The sequence below is a fragment of the Gymnogyps californianus genome, chromosome 3 (assembly GCF_018139145.2).
Source record: "Gymnogyps californianus isolate 813 chromosome 3, ASM1813914v2, whole genome shotgun sequence".
In the NCBI taxonomy this organism is placed as follows: Eukaryota; Metazoa; Chordata; class Aves; order Accipitriformes; family Cathartidae; genus Gymnogyps; species Gymnogyps californianus.
The window spans coordinates 78,072,582-78,095,133 of NC_059473.1; the positions used below are offsets into that span (position 1 = coordinate 78,072,582).

Here is a 22,552-nt window from a genome sequence, read left to right on the forward strand (position 1 = left end):
GCGGCGCCTGGCTACGGGTGCCGGCGCCGCGGCCACGCGAGACCGCGGCCGGCAGCGCCACTCGGCCCCGCGAGGCCGGGGGCGCGCTTCCACGCGGCGGCTGCCTGCGGCGAGCGCGCCCCGACCCGGTCCCCGTTCCTGTCCCCGTCACGCCCGGTCGCGTCCCCGAGCTGTGGTCCACGTGCCGCCGTGCCCGCCGCGCTGCCCGCGGCCGTTGGGGGACGGGGACGGCGCGCCGCGGGGCGGGCGGGCGGGGGGGCGGCGCGCCGGCGGTGGGGCTGCCCGCGCGGCGCCGAGTGGGCGGCGGGGCGCGCGCGGCGGGGGCGGGGGCGCGCGGGGTCTCCAGTGGGAACCGCGCGTTCCCTGTGGCAGCGCCGGGGAGGGCGGGGGGTGGGGAGGAGGGGGAGGGGGGAGAGCGGCCTGCTCCTCCCCCCTCCCCTCCCGCCTCTGCCCCTGCCCCGGGGCGGCGGGTGGCGCTGGCCGCGGCGGCTCGGGGCTCAGTGTCCTTGTGCGGAAATGACACACGGTCCCGTCACGTCACGCGAGAGCGCAGCGCGCGGACCCTCGCACACAAAGAGCGGGGGGGAAACGCGGGCACCAGCGGCGGCCGCTCCAGCCGCCCCCGCCGTCCCGGGGCTCCCGTGCCCCCGCGTGGAGCCGAGGTAAGTCCCGCTGCCGCCGCTCGCCGGCCGGGCGGCGGGAGGGGCGCCGCTCCGCGCAGCCCTCGGCGGGGAGCGCCGCCCCGGCGGGTAGGGGAGGAACGGGGAAGGGGGGGGCCGCGCCAGCGAGCGAGCGAGCGAGCGAGACGGGGAGCGGGAGGCGCGGGGCCGGCCCCTCCCCCCGGCGGCGGCTCGGGGCCCCGCCGCCGCTCTCCCCCGCCCCCCCCCCCCCGCCGTGGGGCGCGGGCTGCCGGGGGCGGGGGGGGGCTCTTTGTTCGTTGCTTGGAACGTTGCTATAGCGCTGCGGCGCGGGGCGCGCGAGGGCGCGCGCGCCCGGCCCGGGTGCCTCCATCTGCGGGGCGGGGGGAGGAGAGGGAGAGGGGAGAGTGGAACGGTCACGCCGCCGTCACCTCCAGCCTCACCTTATCCCCTCCCCTCCCCCCCGCGCGCCGGCCACATAGATCCGCCCGGGCAGGGTTCGGACCGGAAGCACCAACCGCCGCCGCCGCTTCGGGCTCGTGGGTCTGACCGCGGAAGCGGCCCCGGCCGCCGCGTGCGGGGGGCGCGGGGCGTCCTCACCGCAGCCCCCGCCTCCGGGCGGGGCCTCGCTGCCGCGCCGCTCCCACGTGGCGGCCGCCGCCGCCGCCCCTACCCCTCCGCGGGGAGCCCCGGCGGTGCGGGGGGCGAAGGGGAAAGCCCGGCGGTACGGGCTGCCCGGCAGCGTCGCTGGCCGTTGCCCCCCTCCTGGTGCCGGCTCCCCGCCGCCTGCCCGCCGAGGCGCCGCGCGGTGGCTTCGCAGGAGCCCGTGGAGCAGCGTGGGGCCACGCGCCCTGCAGAAGCGAGGGCTGGGGTCAGGCTCCTGCCTGGCAAAAATGGTGGCAGTAGCGTCGAGGGGGTGCTTCTATGGTAATCCATGTCGGTTCTGGGTGGGTCATGGGCTGAGGGGACCGGGGAAGGCCGCCGCGGGGGAACCGGCCGCCTCTGCCCGGATCGCCCGCTGCCTCTACCCTACTTTCCCCTGTGGTATGTCCACACAGCCCTTTGTAAATAGAAGGGAACAAACTCTGAACCAGCAGAATGCGAGCCGGCGGCAGGCCAACAGCCATGTGACGGCTTCCACATAGCGTTGACGCAGTCCCAGAGCTTTTTGGATTGAAGTGCGGGTAGAGCGTGTCGCTGCCACCTACAAAAACAGTGTGTGCCCGACCCTTGAGGCAGAGACATTTAAACAGGGAAAGAAAAACCTTTTCCCTGCTTCTGGCTGATACCCAGTCATCAGATTATGAATTTACTTGAATGAGCACGTCTAATAAAACAAATAGTTGCCAATATATGTTGATATATTTTCTTTCCTGCTAAATCAAACTCAGCATTGGACCGACTGCACTTTTTGTCTTTGCTAAGTATTTTCATAGCTTAGATGAGTTCAGTGGATAAAAATAAAGGAAAGTTGAATGCAGTTTGGAGGAGATTTTAAATTGTACAAAGGTCAGATGGAACAGTATTTTAAAATAAAAGCAAAGAATGAGAGGAGAGAGAATGAAGCATTGAGGAAAACAAAATGTTTCTAATAGACCAGGGGGAAAACACCTGATTGAAGAGAAACAAAATTCATGCATTAATGCTGGAAATAAACTAGGTTACTATTTTGCTGACCACTGCAAGATTAAATTGGTGTTTGATAAAGTACAGGGGACAGGTTGAGAAAACTTCAGCTTTAGGCAACTTGTGGGAAAACTGAGAAGAGGGATCTTTTTTTCTTTCTTTTTTTTTTTTTTTAATTTAAACTGCATCTGCAGATGTAACTAAAATGAAATAAAAAAAGACCCAAATTGAGAACATGCCCTGTAAGTGCTATTGGCAAAATGCCCTTGTTGCAGGCTGGCTTCAGTGGAGACTTGAGGCTTCCTGTCCTCCTCCACAGGGCAGCAAAGGAGGTTTTCAAACTATGTTAAGTATAGGGATTTTATTGTCCGTAAGGGTGATGCTTCCAACAACATCTGCTGGTTCTTTTAAAAATATTTTTTCATAGTTTTAGAACTTGTTATACATGTATTTATAGTCGGAACATGATTGTAGTGTTGGAATACTGTTTTCTAAGGTATTTAATATTTCAAATGTCAGTACTGGATATCAAGAATAAATTTCACTCAAAAACTCCACTCTTGGGTCACTAGCAGCACCCTACTATCTCAAAACTGATAGAATAGAAAGCACCTGCTTTTAGTATTCTTTATATTGTCTACTTGCATTTTACTCATTATTCAGTTAACTGAGGCAACATTCCTATTTCACAGTTTCTTTAAGATGGGTAGTCAGTTTGAAATCAATTATCTTTTTTTTTTTTAATTAAGGTGGTTTCAGGTATCAGACTTCTTCAACCTGCTGCCTTTTCAAGTAACTTCCCAAGCCTTTTCGAAATTTTTGCTCAGAAAAGTCACAAGTTATAAGGGAACCTGATTAAATATGTACAAAGTACAGTCAGGTGTACAAATCAAACCATACAGATTCCCCCCTCCCTCCCCAATTTCTGTCTGTTATAATAGTTTTAGGTGTAATTTGTAACATTAGTAAGTAATGTTGTTCCAGGCAGCATACCGACAGTGACCCTTTCTAGTTATTTGCTTATTCTGAACATCATACCAATGAGTGTGGTGATGAGGTTTTCAGCAATAGAAGGCTACTTAAACAGAAAATAGAAATATTAATGAAAATGCAAAAAAGTCTAGAAAAAAAATTGCATTGTTTTGGTTTTTTGAGAAGGCCTTGTCAATATTCGGTAATATTTAAAGTCAAATCACTGGCCCATGGAAATGAGTAGAAGGCAAACATTGCCTCAAAGAAATACATTTTACGGCTCAATTTTGGAGTCGTATTTATGTGTAATTCTGTTGAATTGAATTTGAGTTGCCTTGTTTTTTACAAATTGGAGGAATCAAATGTACCCCGAGGATAATTGCAATACTGGAATTATTGAACCCAGTGCTACAGCTAGGAAGTAAAAGATGCAGATTACTTGGCTCCCAAAGCAGAACCCAGAACTCACAGTTCTCTAGGTTTGCTTCTACAGCCCAGCAGGAGAGCTTTCCAAGAGACAGCCTGGAAAGCAACACGCACCCCAGGCAGGAGGCAGCTCCTGGGCAGCCTGAGCAGAGGCGCGTGCCTTCGGTCCTGTCTCCTCCTGGGACTGCAGGACTGGGTGTTGAGAATGGGTGTTTGCTCTCGTTATTTCAAGGCGTTATGCAGGAATTGTTCTTCTAAAACATCATGAGGGACAGTATTTTGCGCTGTCACCGGGCAATTAGAGCAGCCCTCTGCTCACCTGCTGTGTGGGACGGGACAACTTCCACTTACCCACACCTACTTTTAAGACTGTGGGCTTCCTTTGGGAAGCATCGGTCGCTTTCTGTGTTTATCCACTACGTGTTTCGTATGAAATACAGACAGAGACCCAGAGATAGGGAGCAGGACCTCAGACACTTGACTCTCCGGTGAGTGTCTTAACTACTAGACTGATTACTCATTGTCCCTTGCTGAGGATGAATATATATACAATAGTTTTGGTTGGCTCTGGGTAAACCACACTCTAATTACGTAGCATAATACCATTGTCATTTTGTGATGAAGTCCTGTTACAGGAAGACATGTGTAAGAGGAGGTGCTACTTTTGGCTGTTAAACAGCAGTTCAATGTACAGGTCTTGTAAAATTTAGCCAATGTTACCGCCTTAGAATATCAGCTTTTGTGGTACTCCCATCATTTATTTAACTTTACGAGGTTACCTGTGCTTTAAGAGGAGTGTTGTATCCTTCACTGCACGCTGAAAGCAAGGAAATTGAGCAGCTTATTCCACATACGCTATTAAACACATATTTAATATTACTAACAAACACGTGTGTCTTATCTTTCAACCAAAATGTAAAGAACAATTCACCTCTTCAGAAGCAAATGACATTCAAGTAGAATACTTTTCATTGAAGCCTCTGAGTTTTGTATATGAAGCAATGTACCACCATGAGGCTTTAAAAGGAATAAACATTTCATAGTACACAATGTCTAAACCCCTATATTTTTAATAACATTATTGTAGTCGATAATGAAGAATTAGAGACATTCCTTCCAACCTACATGAAGATGCTAAAATACTTAGTGCATTCAAGAAGCAGCATCTACACATTTACCATGCATTAATGAACTGAACAGTACAATGTTGTGCAAGCATTTAAATTATAAAAAGCAAACTTCTATAAAACTGATAACAGGCATTCTTATTGTATTAGAGTATATTAGTTAAGATAATTATTCATTTACATTTGTAATTATAATTAACAAGTGTTATGAAATCAGAATGGCTTTCCCCATACAGCATGTGTGCACTTTTGTATTTTTCTACATGGTTTTCACACTATTTTTTTTCTTCGTTTGTCAGAACTTATTACATTAGATACGGGAGTTTGAAGAGTAAAGAGTTATTTTTTTAGTTATGAACAGCAGAACAACAGTGTTTTTTTCTGGTGGATTTTTTTGGTTTCTTTTTTTAAGTCAGAACTTGAAAGTGATCAGTCAGGCTTCCTTTAAGAATGATTGCAAAGGCAGAGAACTGCCTTGATCTTACATTATCAGCAAGATCTTTTCTCTTTGCATTGTACTTTTACAATGGTCACAATCATAAGACAGGTAGGGAAAGCATCCTCCAAGGCCAACACGTGAGTAATTGTTAGGTGGTAAATAGGAGGAGGAGAATGCACATTATGGGATGATTTAACTTCGGCTTATGATTCAGTTCTGTTTTATATATCAAGAACTAAGTACACTTTTATGCTACATTTAAGTAGCATTATGCATTATACTAGATGATATGAGACTGAAATACGTTTAGAGTATGATTTGCAGTTTGCTCCCTTACTCACAAAATCTTTTGTAACTAAGTGCTTGACATCCTTAAGGCTTCAGTGCATATTTCGGGTAGGCACATTTTTGATAAATGGATCACATTTTTTTCTCTACTTGCAAAAGCAGCATCAGGGTGGTAGTTAGCACTAAATGCACAGAGAAACATTCCAAAACCTCGTTTTTAAGGTATTCTTCCATGCTTTGGAACTCGCAGCATTGCACTATGCATTGAGCTTCCCTGTTAGCCACGGGTAATACCATTTCAATGTTGAATGTTGTTACCGCAGTGGTACAATGATACAATTAAGTGTCATAACCTGATAAGTCTTTTGAATAGAGGGATGTGTCTAAGTGATACCAATGGAAGTAGGGAGTGTTAAGTCCCTTCACTGAGCTGTCTCGTTCCTCGTCTGATCTCATGAGAAGAAGGGAGAGCAGGATCTGTGGGAAGGGGATTCGGCCAATAGTGACAGCCAAAGTGTGCTGGGACACCCCCTTCTTTCCCTGCCCCCTCATGTTCTGGCCCACTGCTCCTCTTCCCACTTGCCCTCCAGCATGCCATAATGTGGTGATTAGATCACTCTTCTAGGATTTGGGGACCTGAATTCTTGTCTCTGCTGCAAAATCAAGTAAAGTAAAAGCAGAAAAGTAAAAAAAAAAAAAAAGGAAAAACAGGTTTTCTGGCTCCCAAATACTTCTTAAAGCATTGTGCCATTGGTAAGTGAAGTACCCTACACTTATTTATGACTGTCCTCTATGAGAGTCCCAAAGTACTGAGCACGTTCTGAAAACGGCTGTTGAATCTTAGCCAGTAGGCAAGATGCAGAGGAGTTCTTAGTGCAGCAGTCCTAGCAGGGCTCAAAAGGTTTTGTGTGTGTGATCCACCAGAAACTTGGTATCTAGAATCTATAACCACTTACAAGTTTAGCTGGTACCTGAGTGGGATTTCTGGATCTTGCTGCAAATCACAAGAGCACAAATCAAACACACTTAGATTGGTGTCTAGAGTTAGACTGTAATGCATATTCAATTCATTATAAGTAGCTTAACTTGCAACGGGAGGATACAATGCTGTATATCACATCAGTTCTCTGCAAATATGCTCATCGTACATTAGTTTAAAAAGAGTAGTATCCTCTTTTACATGATTGCAAATCTAGGTATTTTTATTCACTTCTCTTAGAAGACCAAAGCTTTAATCACCTTAAGAAAACGGTCCTTTTTGGTTCATCTTTTTTGACTGTTTCAGAAGTGTCAGAATATGTGGGTGAGTCTGGAGGGCTGAGCCCAAAGGAATGTTTCTGTCTTCCCAGGTGAGCGCTGGCATCCCACAGGCTCCATTGCATGACACCTAGCAGTGGCTCAGCACAGGTATCTGTACAGTACCAGCACTAGTAGCTATCAAGGCAGTTTAGATGGGAAGGTGAGTACATGCTGATATGTCAGCAAGGTGTTTATTTTTGAGACATTGATTACATAGAAGTTACAAACTACATACTGTTTTCAAGAAGACCGTTCTCAATAGATGAAATGTAGACAGAAAAATCTAATGATTTATTGTTTGCATTGTGAGGATGGGGTCCATTTACCTCTTCTTCCTTGATTGTTGAATTTGTCCAAGTGCTACGCATCTTACTGTTTATCCTACATTAGATAGCTTTAGCTAATGACTGTACTAGAAGCAGACTGCCATTAATCAAAGGCAGAGTCTCTTTTGAAGGAGTATTAGCTGTTTGCTTCATTTTTAGTATTCAGAGGTGTAGGATCCATAATCAGGGTTGTAAGAATTACTCTGAGTGTTTGACCCGTGTTTTAGCATAAGCATAGAGAACCAGTGTATTAGTTTACCTATTGTATGCCTGTTTCATTAGGTGTTTCTGAACTGTTCACACATTCTTTGGAATTTAACTTTATATACAAGATAGAAACCATAGAACCCAGAGAAAATGGTTCTAAAATAGCTTGGTTGACAAATTAAAATATTTACAAGCAAAATCCTAAAACTTGAAGTTTAAGGTTTATGTTCATATTTTGTAAAGCATGATTTTTTTGGCCAGTTCAGGTGGAAATACAAGAAGTTTCAGCTAAAATTTAGACATACGGGTGCTTAGGCTACAGCGCCAGTCGACTCCATTAGGATCAGGACCTGGCTGTTGACATAGCTGCTGTTGTAGGTGTTTGGTATGTTGTGGAATCCTCCTTCCAGATCCTCCTTACACCAGAAAGTAGGATGTACTGCAGCATCCGTCTGTATCCCAGCGACATAAAGCTGCCAAGGCTGATTGCTCTGCCAGTCACGGCTGCAGACCTGGGCTCCCAACCTCAGCACAGGGTGTTCACTCCTTCCTAGAACTAGCTAACTGCTGTCCTGTAGATAGCATTGAGTCAGTATTAGGCTAAGGATGATATATATATTTATCTTCTGTTTTGAAAAAAGACATATAAGGTAAGAATGAAATATGTGTGTATACTCAACATGACAAGGAACAACTGTCAGATGTTTGCTCTACTGGATGGATTTCTTACTCGATTGCTTTTTGCACTATTTTGTCCCAAGTTCTTTTAGATCTTTTTTACTCCAGCTTTGTTTATTCTCACAATCTGGGCCAGAATGCTACCTCAAAACAGATTTTGACAGTGCTGCCTCTTCTATGGAGGCAATAATTATTATTCATAAGTACTGATTCACTGCAAACAGTATTTTAAAGAATTTGAAATGTTTTATCTTTAGCGGACTTTAAACAATCAACAAAATTATTGTTAACCTTACATAGACAGGCATACATGCATGGACATGCTCACGCACGCACACAGACTTCCCCCCTTCCCATAGGCATTAATTTCCTATGGAAGCGATGATACAATTGCTCTGTTGATAACTTTGTGTCCACTCACTGCTCACGTGGGAGTCCATTGCTACCCAAATTTGAAGCAAGATGGTGGTGTAAATAGATGATAAGCGAAGTTTCATGAAATGGTTGAACCAAGCCAGTGGCTTGCTGGTACGAGAGAGAGATTTTAATTCCTCCTTTGCATCCCAAACCTTGTGTATACTCCTGAGCTGGGCCCCATTACTTGCCTTACCCTTTACCTCTCTGAATTAGAAGAAAAGTAACCCAGCAAAGTGATTTTTTTTCTGTCAGTTTATCAAGCTGGGAGAGCTCACTGAAGGTTAAGGTGGGCACCCATGCTTCACCGAGGGAGCAGGTGGGACTATGAGGCACGAAATCAGAGGGGCAGTTGAATCCTGTCTCTTGACAGAAGCTGTTACGTGTGCTTCATTTTCTCATAATACCTAAGTTCTTACAAATCTCACAAACAAGAGAGGAAACCAGATAAGGAGAGAGATATTACTAGGGCTCCCAAAAAGGAAAAGGTTGGAGGTCATGCTTGGTTTGGCACCAAAGAGTTCAAATATGAAACCCAGTCTTTCTAGGCCTCATTGATTTTGATGCTGGTTTTGACTATTCGCTTTTAATTGTATTCTGGCAATTTTCAAATTAAAAAAAAAAATCAAAATAAGTAATAACACTTTGTTTCAAATTTGTGAAACAATGTTTTGATTTAATGTTACTTGACCTGAATTTGGGATAGCTTAGGCCTTCCTGATGTTGCCTCCTTTAGAAAGTTAACTGTTAACCAGGGTATGTGCTTTGCTTTAGTTTTCACTTTTTTCCAGTTTTAAAGAGTGGCTGTTCAGATCCTCATTTATCTTCTCCTTCCAGTTAGCTTGTATTCTCTCAGAGGAATTCTCCTAAAGCATTCTTCCTATTTGAATAGCAGTAATAGCAGGAGTTAGAAGGAAAATATAATTCCCTATATCCCCTCCTAAATATTTTGTGTCGTTCTGCCCGCCGCCACCTTTAGTCTTCCCTTCTGGCTCTGTGTTTATCATCTTTTAGTGTTTTGCTCTGATAGAGCAGTCTAGGATTATCTGGAAAACCATTCTGATTTCCATTACAGAACATTCTGTAGTGGTATCAACTGATTTACTTACTGTCACCTCAGGCCCTCACAAAAAGATTCTGTGTCACACTTCTTGAGCACTGGCACATGTTGGTCTTGTACCACATCCCTCAGAGCTCAGCCTAGTGCAGGGTGGAAAAGTGTAAGAAAGATCTAGGCACTGAATATTAATGTATCTGGGGTATCAGGGCAAAATACAAACATTTAGGACTATGTGCTTTTCTTAAGGTCCAGCGTAGCTTTTTGATGGTTCTGTACAAAGAACACTGTCTTAGGATTTTTCATAAAGAGCTGTAGTGGCTGTAGCTAAATTCATAAATACTGTTGAGTTAGTAAGACTTGGTATTAACCCTCAGCAGTGCTTCTCAGGTGGTTTAGAAGTTGGTGTGGGCCACTTAGTTTCATGCTGTTATCTCTCTACGGAGTTTGCAAAACTTTAATTGAAGTGGTTATAGTACTGTTAAGCTGGCATAATTTATATGTGGATCAATTCATAAATGCAAGTCCTGAAATAGGGGATTATGGTGGATAAAAGGAGTAGATATCTAAGGGGTTTGTAGCCGCTCTGTGTCCAACTGAGAGAGACTTTTTCTGGTGATGTGATGATGAAGACAATCTCATGTTATCCTCTTGAGCATGCCCTTTACAAGGCTGTATATAGGGACCATGTTGAAGATCAGCACATCAAAGGGTATTTTGGCTTCTAGAGTGGCCCAGTATGAGCTGATTTTATAACTCCGTGCATCTTTTGTTTGGGTGCGTGTGCTACCCATTGTAGTGCAGTTGTACAAAATCTTATCCAGAAGGGGATCTCATACTTACCAGCCATCAGTTGCTGACTAAGAAAAATTCATAGCTGTACAGCATTCAAGTGTTTAGAGAGTTTTTTAACAGTATTTTGAGATTAAAAAAAAAAAAATTCTATTCAACGCTATTCAGAAAAGAGAAAGAGACTTTTTTTCCCTCTGAAACAGATTCTCTGTCTCTTTCTCTCCCCATCTCTCTTTTAAATTTCATTATAATTCCCACTCCTGGGTGGTATGTACACTTTTGATTGATCGGTTTTATTCCCTTGCTTCAGCCAGAGAGAAGCCTGTCTTGATTTCATTCCTTGGCTAAAGGATAAGCAGGAACAGTTGAAAGAAAACTATTTGCAAGAAGAATGTAACTGTGGAAAATATGAAGTAATAATATTCTGGGGCCAAGTAAACATAATACTGTGTGTAGATGAACATGAGCAGTGTGTGACAGTTTACCCGTCACCAGCTTACCTGTTGAGAGTGTCAGTTTGCAGCTGTATGCCCTGTAACAGGCAGTGAGATCTGATTAGGTTGTTTGCTTTGTAGATCTCCAAAAGATTTAGAATGTCTTTTAGGAACATGTCCACAGATTGATGTTTGCCCCCAGGTAACTTGCAAAATTAGTTTTCAAGGGAACAGAAATATAGCTGAGTCTTTCATGTGAGAAGTAATGCTAAAATCATGCTAGAATAATACATATATTTGTTTTCCCTTACAAAAAACATTCTTACATTATTTAGAGGCTGACAGTTAGGAAAAAAGTAGTTACTGCAGATCTGCAGATTGCTCTGCTTGAATTGATGCAATCCATATCAAAAGATCAAAGATTTTAAAGTGAAAACTTACTCCAGCATGTATATTACAGTTTATGATGAGTTTTCCTTCTGTGATGACTTTGGGTCACCCACAATGACAATATAAAAACATTTGACTGTAGTAAGAAGTAGTGACTTGGTACAGGATGGAGAGTTTAATACAGTTAACTTCCATTTATATACTGCCAAGATACTTTATAGAGAAGGTTAAAATGACTTTTACTTTTCTCCATACCGGAAAAAGACATATAGTTTTAAATACTTTCCTAGCTGTCGTATGTTGTCTGCAGTATAGTTTGCATGTTGACAGGTCTATAGATGGCCATGAAATTTACTGAAAATGGCTAGTTATTACAAACATACAGACTGGAAATTATCTGTGGGCTGTTAATGCCCAATGGGTCTAGATTAAAAGTAATTATAAAAACAGATGTAGGAATTTCCTGATTCCAGAAGATGCTGATATTTATTTTTGTATTTTTGTTTTGTTCTTTAGTGAGATAGAAGATGAATTCAGCTGAAATCACTGATGATGATGAAGGTAAAATATTACACTTTATGTAATTTATGATCAGGCAAAAATACTTGTTGAATTAAAGGCTTTGTAACCTAATAAAGAATGCACCTGGATCAAGAGAAATTACATTAATGTTTTTTAAAAAGCTATCTAAAATACACCATTATCTTTGTTACTCATTATATTTTCTGCTCTACATCCTTCTTCCCCCTCCAGAAAAATCTTCTTACTGTAACTTTATTTGTTTATACTTTAGACTGTTCTTTGGGGAAGAAATTGTCATTTACTGGATGACTGAATGGTTCCTAGCATAATAAAAACTTGACTTTGGGGTGGCCTCAGCATACACCTATTGTACAAGTCATAAAAAATAATCATGTTCTGCAAAACACACTTTCATAAAAAGAAACAAACTGCAAAAGATTGTATTAAGGGTGTCATGGTTTTCTGGAGAGAGTGCTTTATCTTTCTAAACCTTCTCTTTTTCCAGTAAAACTTCCTAAAAAAAATGTTGTGAAAGTAGAAACAGAAAACGAAGATGAAGCTCTAGACTGCTCGGTGACGTCCAGATCTGCTGAGAAACACTCACTGGATGGTGCAGTTACCTGCCTACAGGATTCCAACAAACGGAAACAGACCTCACTTGGTTGTGATGGTTCAGGGAGCCAGCAAGATGTCTTACCCAGTGTGAAGAAAAGACGCTTTACACAAGAGGTGACTTCTCTATACATGACTATGATTTTTCTGTTCATATTTCATAGGCTAAATTCATTGCTGCTATAAGCAAAGTGCAAGTCATTTAACTAGATTTACATTAGTAACAAGTTCGAGGCAAATATGGCCAATCTTAACCCAGTTTGCACACATTACTTGTCTGGATATTTCTTTAAATAATGTGGGAGCGATCATATCTATAAAATACAGTTATAGGTTAATTCGTTCATGTGAAGTACATTTTTGTTGTTTGTCAGAGAACGTAGGAGCAGGTAGTGGTTTGGATTAACTGAGCATGACTCTGATTACAGTCCTTCTCATGTCACACAGTCCTTCAGCTCGATCCTCAGTGGTGGAATCAGGGCTGTAATTCTTCCTTCTGTGACACGGATTTCGATGTCAGGGAGACAAGTATAAATTTGTGTATTATTTGAAAGATAAAAATGCAAGCATGCAGAAGACTTCAGCATATCAAGGGCAGAATGTATTACAACTTCTGGTGCAGCATCCCATTTGTGACAATCCAGATGTTTGTCCAGCCAGTGAAGGAGACGCCCAGTCTCTTCCTTTATCCTGTTCTAGTGTTTCACCTCTGTAGCAACTGAAGATTTTTATTAATCTTTGCTGAAACTGAGCAAGTTTGGTTTTTGTCCCTGTTCTTTTCAGTAAGGAGATCAGTGATCATCTGTTCCTAGAAAAGTCTTCTGCACATGGGACAATTGGTGTGATGTTGTCCACCTTCAGCCCTTCCTTTCCAAGACTAAAATTCTGTTTCTTCAGCTCTTCTTCAGGAGTCACCTCATATTTTTGTTTTCTCTTTGAGATTCCTGAAAGGGTAGTGTCCAGTGTTGGATAGTCACATCTCTTCTAACACGCTCTAGAGCAGTATAATGACCTCCTGTTTTTCATACTCAGCACTTTATTAAAATAACCTAGATTCAAATTCATCCTCTTTTGAATAACTTCAGGCCCTGGGTTATATTTAGTTTATGACCTACTCTAACGCACATATCCTTTTCTGCTGTTCTGCTACCTAGCCAGTTATTCCGTGTTGTATTTGTGCATTTCATTTCTCCTTTCTAGCCATAGCTCTTCAAATTTTTTTTCTTGACTGTCATCTCTCTGACTTCTCAGGGCTGTTTTTTCCCCTGAATGCATGTGGTAGGTAGGTTTTATTCTTATTACGCAGTTTCTTTCTTTTCCTTTCTATTTTTCTTTTTACAATTGTTTTACTTACATTCAGATTCTTAAAAGAGCTTCATAATGGTCTCTGAACTGTGCTTGCTTTGGATTTTAGTTTGCTGTTTGCCTTTAATAAATTTTTAAATTCAATTTGAAATGAATTATAACTTTGGACTTAAAATATCAGAAAGTGACCCAGTAACAATGATGAAAATTCATTCTTGACTGACCCCAATGAATCAGCATGTTTAGTTAAATAACCAACCAGAAATAGTCCTCAATCCTAACAACATTTTGAAAGTTAATTACTTTTCTAGTACCAATGTTTTGTTTTAGTTGATGACTTCATTAACTATTTCTGTTTAAACAGAGGACAAAATGTTAATTATTTTTGAGAATGTTGTGCTTGTAGTATATTTTTACTACACATCACACAGGCATCTATGTATGATATAATCAGAGCTGTACTTTTTATGTTATATAACTGTACTACTGGGCTGGTGATTATATTACTAAATGACTTTCTATCAGAAAACATTTCACTTCCTTTTAATTCTGATAGTCACTTCATAACCAGAAATTAATTTTCCCTAATTTTCCTTTTAAAAAAAAGTCTAGAAGATGGTAAGTTTAAAAAAATTATGTGCAAGACATTTCCAAGTTCTCATGTGTTTGATAGAATCTTTTTATATGTTTCTTGCTAATATATTTATTCTTCTTTACTCATGTGCTAGAATATTATGCTCTGTATTCTTACAGATATTTAGACTTCGTTTATTAAGCATAATAAAGGTCATAAATTAGCTGGACTTTAGCACTGAACAGAGGAATAACTAAACAACTTTTAAAACTTGGCTTAGGACTCCGAGAGATAATGTGAGAGACTATTTCACAATTACTTATATTGGTTGATGTTTACCAAAATACTGCATTTTGCAAATGTTCAAAGAATGTATATAATATAAAAACTTGCTGTGCAAATGTAGTATAAAAAGCAGCACTATCTTATGTAGATTGAGTCTCATGGAACAGTATCTTTGCTTATTTTTTGATGGTACATTAAAGTTGATCATCTTAAATGGGTATAGTATTATCTGAAATACATTGATGTTTAAAGATCAGTGTTATAGAAAACTAATTAAAAATATTAAATTCTAGTTTAATTGGAGAATTTAGGAAAAGCCATGTATTTATGCTGTGGATAGTGCTGTTCCCAGATGGAAACTGTATAAAGACAAGATAATTAAAAGCAAAAAGAAAGAAAATGAGAATGCAGCTGAAATAGAAAATCCTTAAATATAGGCCCAAATGTGTTGCCAATCTGTTAGCTGAACGCTGACTATGTGTTTCTGAAATGCAGATAACCAAATCCGTCCCGCAACCAGATCAGAACATTGTGAGCTGCATTAGTGAAAGGGCAGAAGTTCTGCTGCCTTCGCAGCAGAGATCTGCTGTAGTTCTTAGCGTGAACACTTCTCCTCCTCCAGAGCACCGCGTCCAAAACTGATAATGCAAACTTTCACAGTACTCACTGGCAAAGTGCAATAAGATACTTAAGACAATGATTTTGTGCTGTGTAATACACATTCTAATATTGCTTTGCCCTGGCTCTGTGTGTGAGGTGTGCATTAATAGAAGTTACCCCCACATTGCCAAGTTTTATTATATAATTAATTAGAGAAAAGGTATGGCAGGAGTTCTCATGAGAACTGACAGATGACTGGTGGCCCATGGCAAGCTATTTAGTAGAGAAGGAATTGAATGAATCGTACTCTGTATGTGAAGGAATATTTGGAATATTCTTTGTAAACAAGAGTGTTAATGGAAGAGCTACCTACTTAGGTAGCTCTTACACTGTACGTGTAAGAAATGTATTCTCCAGAATTGCAGTTTTGTTTTATTCTTTTGATCTAAAACAGTAAAAGAAATTTGTAATTCAGTCTGGGTGTCTGACTGGGGAGCAGAACTACGTTTTTTGTCAGTGTAGATTTTCATGACCTGCTTTCAGGTGATGTCTATTTGGGAGAGCTCTGTTACCATCTGGAAATACTTCTGTTTCTCCACTGACAAGTATAGGTGGTGTATGATGACTTCAGTCCCACCGTAGGAGCCTACGGTTAGGTGGGAGCAATGTGGATCTCAGTCTGCTCACAATTCGATCTCTTATGTTGTGGTATTTTACAAGTCACAAAGAGCTGGTTTAGGATATATCATACCATTTGCTGGGGTAAAAGTCACCCTTTAATAGCTGGTGGTGTTACAGAACTCTGGTTCCTCACTGTCCTCATAGCAAATGTGCTTTAATATGAGCGGGACTGGAGGGACAGTCTTCTAAACGGGACCTGGAAGTCGGGTGTCCTAGGCACCGCCATGGCTAGGGGTTCTGCACACTGTGAAATACATTGCCTTTGCGTTATGCTTTCATTTTATCATCTGTCCATCCATACAGCTTCAGATGTGAAAACACAAGGTTTCATATGTAGGGTTGTATGATGTGAATGAGAACAGAACTTGGAAACACAACTTCAATTTAATTGAGTCAGCTGGTTTCTAAACTCGGAGTGGAAATGGGCTTGTTCTTTCTGAGCCTCTTTTGAGTATACATTGCATTAGTAATTAGATTCAATTTGTCACTGGAGTAAGCAGATGCCAAGTGTGAGTGAACATAGGGACCAGACTAATTTCATGAGTGTTACAGTTCTGTTTTTTCAGAGAGCAACCTTAATTCAAGTTCCTCACTGTAGGACGTAGTGGGGTCTTCACTAGAATTTCAAATTGCTTGTGGCTGTCAGCTCAGACCTCAAGTCTGTGTTCCATTTGTTTTAATACGTGAATGCAAATTCTGTGTTTTTTACCTAATTAATGTTCTGTGGAACAAGCCAAGCAGAATGTTTCAGTACAGTCTTCTCTAAAATCTGTGAGTGTTTTCTCATGTTTGAATTCTGTATGTTGGATTTTGATTCTGTTGTATCTACTTAACTTCCTAAGAACTATTTGCAATACCCATGTGTTTGCAAAAAAAACTCAACCCACCCAAGCCCTGCATATTTGCTGTGAGTTGATGAAAATGCTTGCTTCCAATTTGAAGTAATGAGGAAGAGTTAGAAATTACTGAGAACATTAAGAGCTCATTACTGGTTTTTATATAAATAATTTAGAAAATTAGAAACCCATAAGTCTAATCTTCCCTGCCTTTCAGAAACAAAGAAACCTTAGGCTTCCCTTTTTAAAAAGACAATACCAAGGTACTTTTCACTTTGTTTTTAAGTTTTTATTATTTAAATAGAATACTTTTTAAAAATTGCAGTCATTCTTAGAACTTGTTTAGGAGTTGTACACCATTATAAAGATAAAAAACCCCTATATAAACCTTTCACATCAGAAAGAAGAGAATAAGCATAATTTTGGTGTCTTATAGCCTTTGTGGTATTTTCAAAAGCTAACCTAAAGAGCGTGCTGGAACGTTAAATGCAGTTGTTGGAGGCAGTGGCAAGGTCACAGGACTAGGAGTCAGAAAAATCTAGATTCTATTCTTGGCTCTGTTGCTGACTTGTTGCCACTGAAATTGTCTACAGCCCAAGATCCTCATATGCAAGGTGAAGCATAATGATACTTAATTTGAGAGAGTATTTAGAGCTCTGTGGGTAAAGAGTACTAAGGATTATTATTGCATTTCTATTCCATGGAGAAAGCCATGAGCCAAAACAAACAAAAAAAACCCTTAAATAATACTTTACTGTATTTTTATTTTTATTTTTCCTAGTGAATTTATTAATTTTGATGTATTTAACACAACTAAGTCCTCTGGAGAAAATTTGACTTTGCATATTTATGTAATAATGCCTGCTTAAGGGGCACATATTTAGAGCTAATATTTTTAAGGCAGTCTTACTAATACAATATTTATTCATTCAAAGGGCCCTCTTTCAAACATGAAGAACAGAGATACTGGCTCACCCACTCAGGTAAATGCAGAGCAGCCAAACAAGAACAAGAATCCTAACGTAACATGGCTCTGTGAAGAAGAATCTTTCAGTGACATAACCACTCCATCTTATAAAAAACCTCTCTATGGCATCTCACACAAAATCACGGAGAAGAAGAACCCACCAGGAGCAGAGCAGTTTGCTTCTTATGAGTTGTTTGAAAAAATCAACCCCAGCAGTCCCTCGCATCTTCGGACTTTGAACGACCAACGCAAAAGGGACTCGGCTGCAGCCATTGCCGTAACAGCGGCCACCGCAGATTCTGACCCAAATATATATTCTTTGATACAGAAAATGTTTTACACGCTTAACACCCTCAATACCAATATGACTCAGCTTCACAGTAAAGTTGACCTGTTGTCTCTGGAGGTTAGCAGAATTAAAAAGCAAGTCAGTCCAGCAGAGTCCGTTGCAGACTTCAAGCCTCCCCCAGAGTACCAGCTGACTTCTGCAGAGCTCAAACAAATCATGGATCAAAGCACGTCAGGCGGAGACCTAGCTTGCCGGTTGCTAGTGCAGCTCTTCCCAGAGCTCTTCAGCGACGATGAGTTCAGCAGAAGCTGCAGTGCATGTGGCTTTCTCAACAAAAGGAAACTTGAATCTCTTCATCTGCAGCTTATCCGTAACTATGTGGAAGTTTGTTATCCTTCTGTGAAGAATACAGCTGTGTGGCAGGTGGAGTGTTTGCCTCAAGTCAATGATTTTTTCAATAGATTTTGGGCTCAAAGGGAAATGGAAAACAGTCAGCAGAGTGTGCAGTCATCCAGTTTTTATGAGACTGAACAGGTTGAATCCTCTCATTTTATGGAGGATAAAGAGCAGGATGAAGCTTTGTCCTTGGACAGGAGTAATGCCATTGCCTCAGATTACATGCTGGATGCTCAGGATCTCAATGAATTTTTAGATGAAGCTTCTTCTCCAGGGGAATTTTCTGTTTTTTTGTTACACAGATTGTTTCCGGAACTCTTTGACCACAGAAAATTAGCTGAAAGGTACAGCTGCTTTGGAGACTCTGGAAAACAACTGCTGGATCCTCATCGGCTTCAAATAATCCGTAGGTACACTGAAATTTACTTTCCAGATGTGCAAGAAGAAGAAGCCTGGTTGCAGCAATGTGTTCAACGAATAAACGATGAGCTTGAAAATACGTATATGGATGGAAGTGAATGTGATCAAATGAGAGATGACTGTTACGATTCTTCTAGTTTACCAGATGATGTATCAATCATAAAAGTGGAAGACAGTTTTGAATATGAAAAACCTGGCAGACGCTCAAAAAAAATTTGGCTTGTACCCATAGACTTTGACAAACTTGACTTTCCCCCTCCCGATTTTGATGTCCCTGTCCCAGATTACCTGTTGAACAAAGAACAGATTAAAAGCATATATGAAAGCAGTCTTTCCATAGGCAACTTTGCCTCTCGATTGCTTGTTCTCTTATTCCCTGAACTGTTTACTCATGAAAACTTACGGAAGCAATACAACTGTAGTGGATCTTTAGGCAAGAAACAGCTCGACCCCACTAGAATTAAATTAATTCGACATTACGTGCAGATACTGTACCCCAGAGCAAAGAATGACAGAGTGTGGACATTGGAGTTTGTTGGGAAGCTTGACGAGCGGTGTCGACGAAGAGACACAGAGCAAAGGCGCACGTACCAACAACAACGGAAAATCCACGTGCCGGGGCCCGACAGGAGGGAATTTCTCAGCTATGCAATAAACCCCGAGAGGTTTCGAGAAGAATTCGAAGGGCCACCGCTGCCACCGGAAAGAAGCAGCAAGGATTTTTGCAAGATACCACTCGATGAACTCGTCGTTCCTAATCCAGACTTCCCTGTGCCTTCTCTGTATTTGCTGTCTGATAAGGAGGTAAGAGAGATAGTGCAGCAGAGCCTGTCGGTTGGCAACTTTGCTGCCAGGCTTCTTGTAAGGCTCTTTCCCGAACTCTTTACTCCGGAGAATCTCAGACTGCAATACAACCATTCAGGTGCTTGTAACAAAAAACAGCTCGATCCTATCAGGCTGAGACTGATCCGTCATTACGTGGAGGCAGTTTACCCTGTGGAGAAAATGGAAGAAGTATGGCATTATGAATGTATACCGAGCATTGATGAAAGATGCCGGCGTCCTAACAGAAAAAAGTGTGATATACTGAAAAAAGCAAAGAAAGCAAAAAAGTGACAGGCTCTTTAAATTCCTAAGACTTTGACCACTAAATTATTGTCAGGATTATGCTTTGGTTTAGACTGAGGGGCCTGTCAGGAGCTGAGGGTGCTCAGCATCTAGGACAGTCAGGCACTAAGTTTGTTGCGTTTTTATGTGTGTGTTGCATCTATGTGGGCACCGCAGCAGTGGGAAGTGGCTTACTACATTTGTACATGGGTAAAGACCGTAAGTCATCGGTGACAGAGCTATCAATGACTCGCTAAGAGCATGATTTTCACTGGTGCAAATACATGTATTGAAACTGTATTACTCCACTCCCCATTTCTGCATCTTCCTTTTTTATCACTTTCTAATAATAAAGAATTTCTTTTTTTTTAAATCGTCATGCTCTTCAGGGGCAGTTTTTCATTATACCCTTAGAAACAGTCTTGTTAGTTAATTTGGAGTTTGAAATTTAAACCTAATTTAAATTTGAAAGTGCCATGTTCATTGGAAATCATTGGAATATTAGACTTTGCTTCTATAGTAATTGCAGCTTCACATTTGTTTTGTTCTTGATGATACTGAGATACTGAAAATATTAATACTGTGTCAAAGAATGGGTCAGAATGGTGTCATTTGCATTTTTGACTGTTATCCAGGTTTTATTTCTAAAACCAAGAATTAACTTGAAGAATTTAGACGTGAGCATAGACACAATGTGAATGGGTTTTTTTATATTGACACCACAAGCTTGATCCTGCCCCTGTGAGTTCTTTTTTTTTGTCCAGTGTCACTGCTGGCGTGACTGAGGATGGCTCGTCTGAATAAAGCCAGCAGAACAGACCCGAGCCTGTACCCGTGGAATGTCTTGCCATCGCCTGCTTGCCATGCTGTTTGTAAAATAACAAAGACAATGACAACAGCAAAAAGACCTGAAACAAGAACTTAGAAAAATTGTAGACCTTACTCTCTATCAAAATCATGATTCCAAAGGTTTCCAGTATTCATATTGAATTGCATATATAAAAAGTATGTGCAAAGATTGGTTTTGTGATGGAATTCAGTGTTTCAGGGTCCCCACGTATGAGCTGTGGTAATGTAACTTATTCTTTGTGTGAATGCAGCACCATCTGGGTATTTCGGGTGTAGGGATATTGAATTCTCTCACTTTGCCAAATTGATTTAGTGTAATTAGTAGCTATTTGGAGGCATAACTGTGTATGTATAACTTAGGTTCATACGGTCAAGTTTGCATCATTAATGTGTTCAAGTCTAACAAAGACCACCCAGAACCCAATGTGAATTTGCTGTATGACTTGTCACTGGAGAGTGCTGCTTTAAAACTAGTTTCCCTCTTTTTTTTTTTTTTTTCTTTTAATACTGATAGAAATGCTGAGAGAGAGTCAGACATGGATTTTTAAGACAGTAAAGACAGTGATCGCTTACTGACCATCGCTGGAACACCTTGGAGCAATTGTTGATGTTCTCTGTGGTCCTTTTATGTTGTTTACTTAGATGGGTCATAGTATCAAATTTTAAGTCAGTTCCAGTGTAATTTTCTATTTTAGCATTTGTAAGAAAGTACAAAATACTTGATATTTTTACTTCAGATTTTCAGAATTTATTGTTGTTAGAGTCATATTGATCCCTTTCTTTTAAGAGCAAAACAAAACATTTTTTCCTAATGGCAAGAACTCGTAAAAGTATTATGTTAAACTGGGAATAAATCATAATAGATCGTAGCATTTGCTCATTTTCCCCATATGCTAGCAACATTCTCAAAGAATGTATGAAGAAAGTCATGAATGTACTAAATAATACACTGATACTGTTTATATCCATTTAAATGTTTCCTGTTGGTTTAAATAATAGCAGACCATGCACAAAATGGATATCAGAGCAAATACGGCTATAATAAAATGAAAACTTTTTACCAAAGATAAAGAACTGATACCACAATGTCTGCATCTTATCTTTCATTTTAGTGCATAAATTTAGCAAATTGAATGTATCTGAAACCAAGACTTTCTCTTGTAATTGTATGCTACCTAGCACCTCTGTGAAATTTTTTACATGCACTTTTATGGGAGATCTAAAATGACAGAAATTATTAACAGCTGCTTAATTTGTTGTTGCGAATGGCTGGCCAGAAGGTAAGAAATATAATTATATTTTCTTATCTTAATGTCATACACGTTTCACCACTTAGTGATGTCGAAGTTCCCAGAAGAATTCAATATATATTAAACTTTTCTACAATTGACAGATGTTACTAGCTAGCATGCAAATTTGAGACATACTGGCTTTTACAGTAGTTGTTGACATGAAGTCAAAAAATCAGTCCATTCATATTATCTACTAAGTAGTGAAAAACCAATTTTCACCTTTTAAAATTACATTTTTGAAAGTGGGTATAGAAAGATTTTCATTGTTTTTTTCTCTTAACTTCTGTCTAATTGCTGTGTACATTCCTTTTATCTCACTCTTCACAACCCTTTCATGATTTGTTTGGTTGTATGTTCTATAACTGATATCGAGAAAATACAGACATATGAATAGTGACGTATTTCACTAATGAAAGCTCTTGCAGTGCATCTGAAGTACAGCCACTTCATCCAGTTGGTCAGTCTTGTAAATAAATTAAAGGTATATTATTTTCATACAAGAGGAATGTTGTCTGGTGATTGCTTGAGTATGAGCAGGAATTTTTTTCCTATAAAGTCTGTTACTAAGATCTGAGATAACCGTAGCTAGTCAGACAATATGTAAATGAAAATACCCTGGTTTGCTGCAGCCATTTAAAAAGATGTTTCTGTCTTTCAGACTTTTTTTGTTTTAAAAAATAAACTTGTCATTTTGAAAGTGAGGC

The 22,552-nt window shown here is 40.9% G+C and overlaps 1 protein-coding gene across 1 annotated transcript; it reads left to right on the plus strand.

Moving 5' to 3' along the window:
- Window positions 1-608: 608 nt before the first annotated feature.
- On the plus strand, window positions 609-21,247 carry BEND3 (BEN domain containing 3). The gene is made up of 4 exons (XM_050895105.1): window positions 609-662; window positions 11,630-11,674; window positions 12,141-12,364; window positions 17,464-21,247. Exons 2-4 carry the CDS (start codon window positions 11,641-11,643, stop codon window positions 19,714-19,716), a joined length of 2,511 nt encoding a protein of 836 aa, XP_050751062.1. The 5' UTR covers window positions 609-662; window positions 11,630-11,640; the 3' UTR covers window positions 19,717-21,247.
- The last annotated feature ends 1,305 nt before the right edge of the window (window positions 21,248-22,552 follow it).

What these genes read in the sequence shown, in the direction of transcription:
- BEND3 (XM_050895105.1), top strand. Translation starts at nt 11,641, where the DNA reads ATGAATTCAGCTGAAATCACTGATGATGATGAAG. An exon ending in AATCACTGATGATGATGAAG is followed by an intron (nt 11,675 to 12,140) that starts GTAAAATATTAC and finishes CTCTTTTTCCAG; the next exon opens with TAAAACTTCCTAAAAAAAAT. An exon ending in AAAGACGCTTTACACAAGAG is followed by an intron (nt 12,365 to 17,463) that starts GTGACTTCTCTA and finishes ATTCATTCAAAG; the next exon opens with GGCCCTCTTTCAAACATGAA.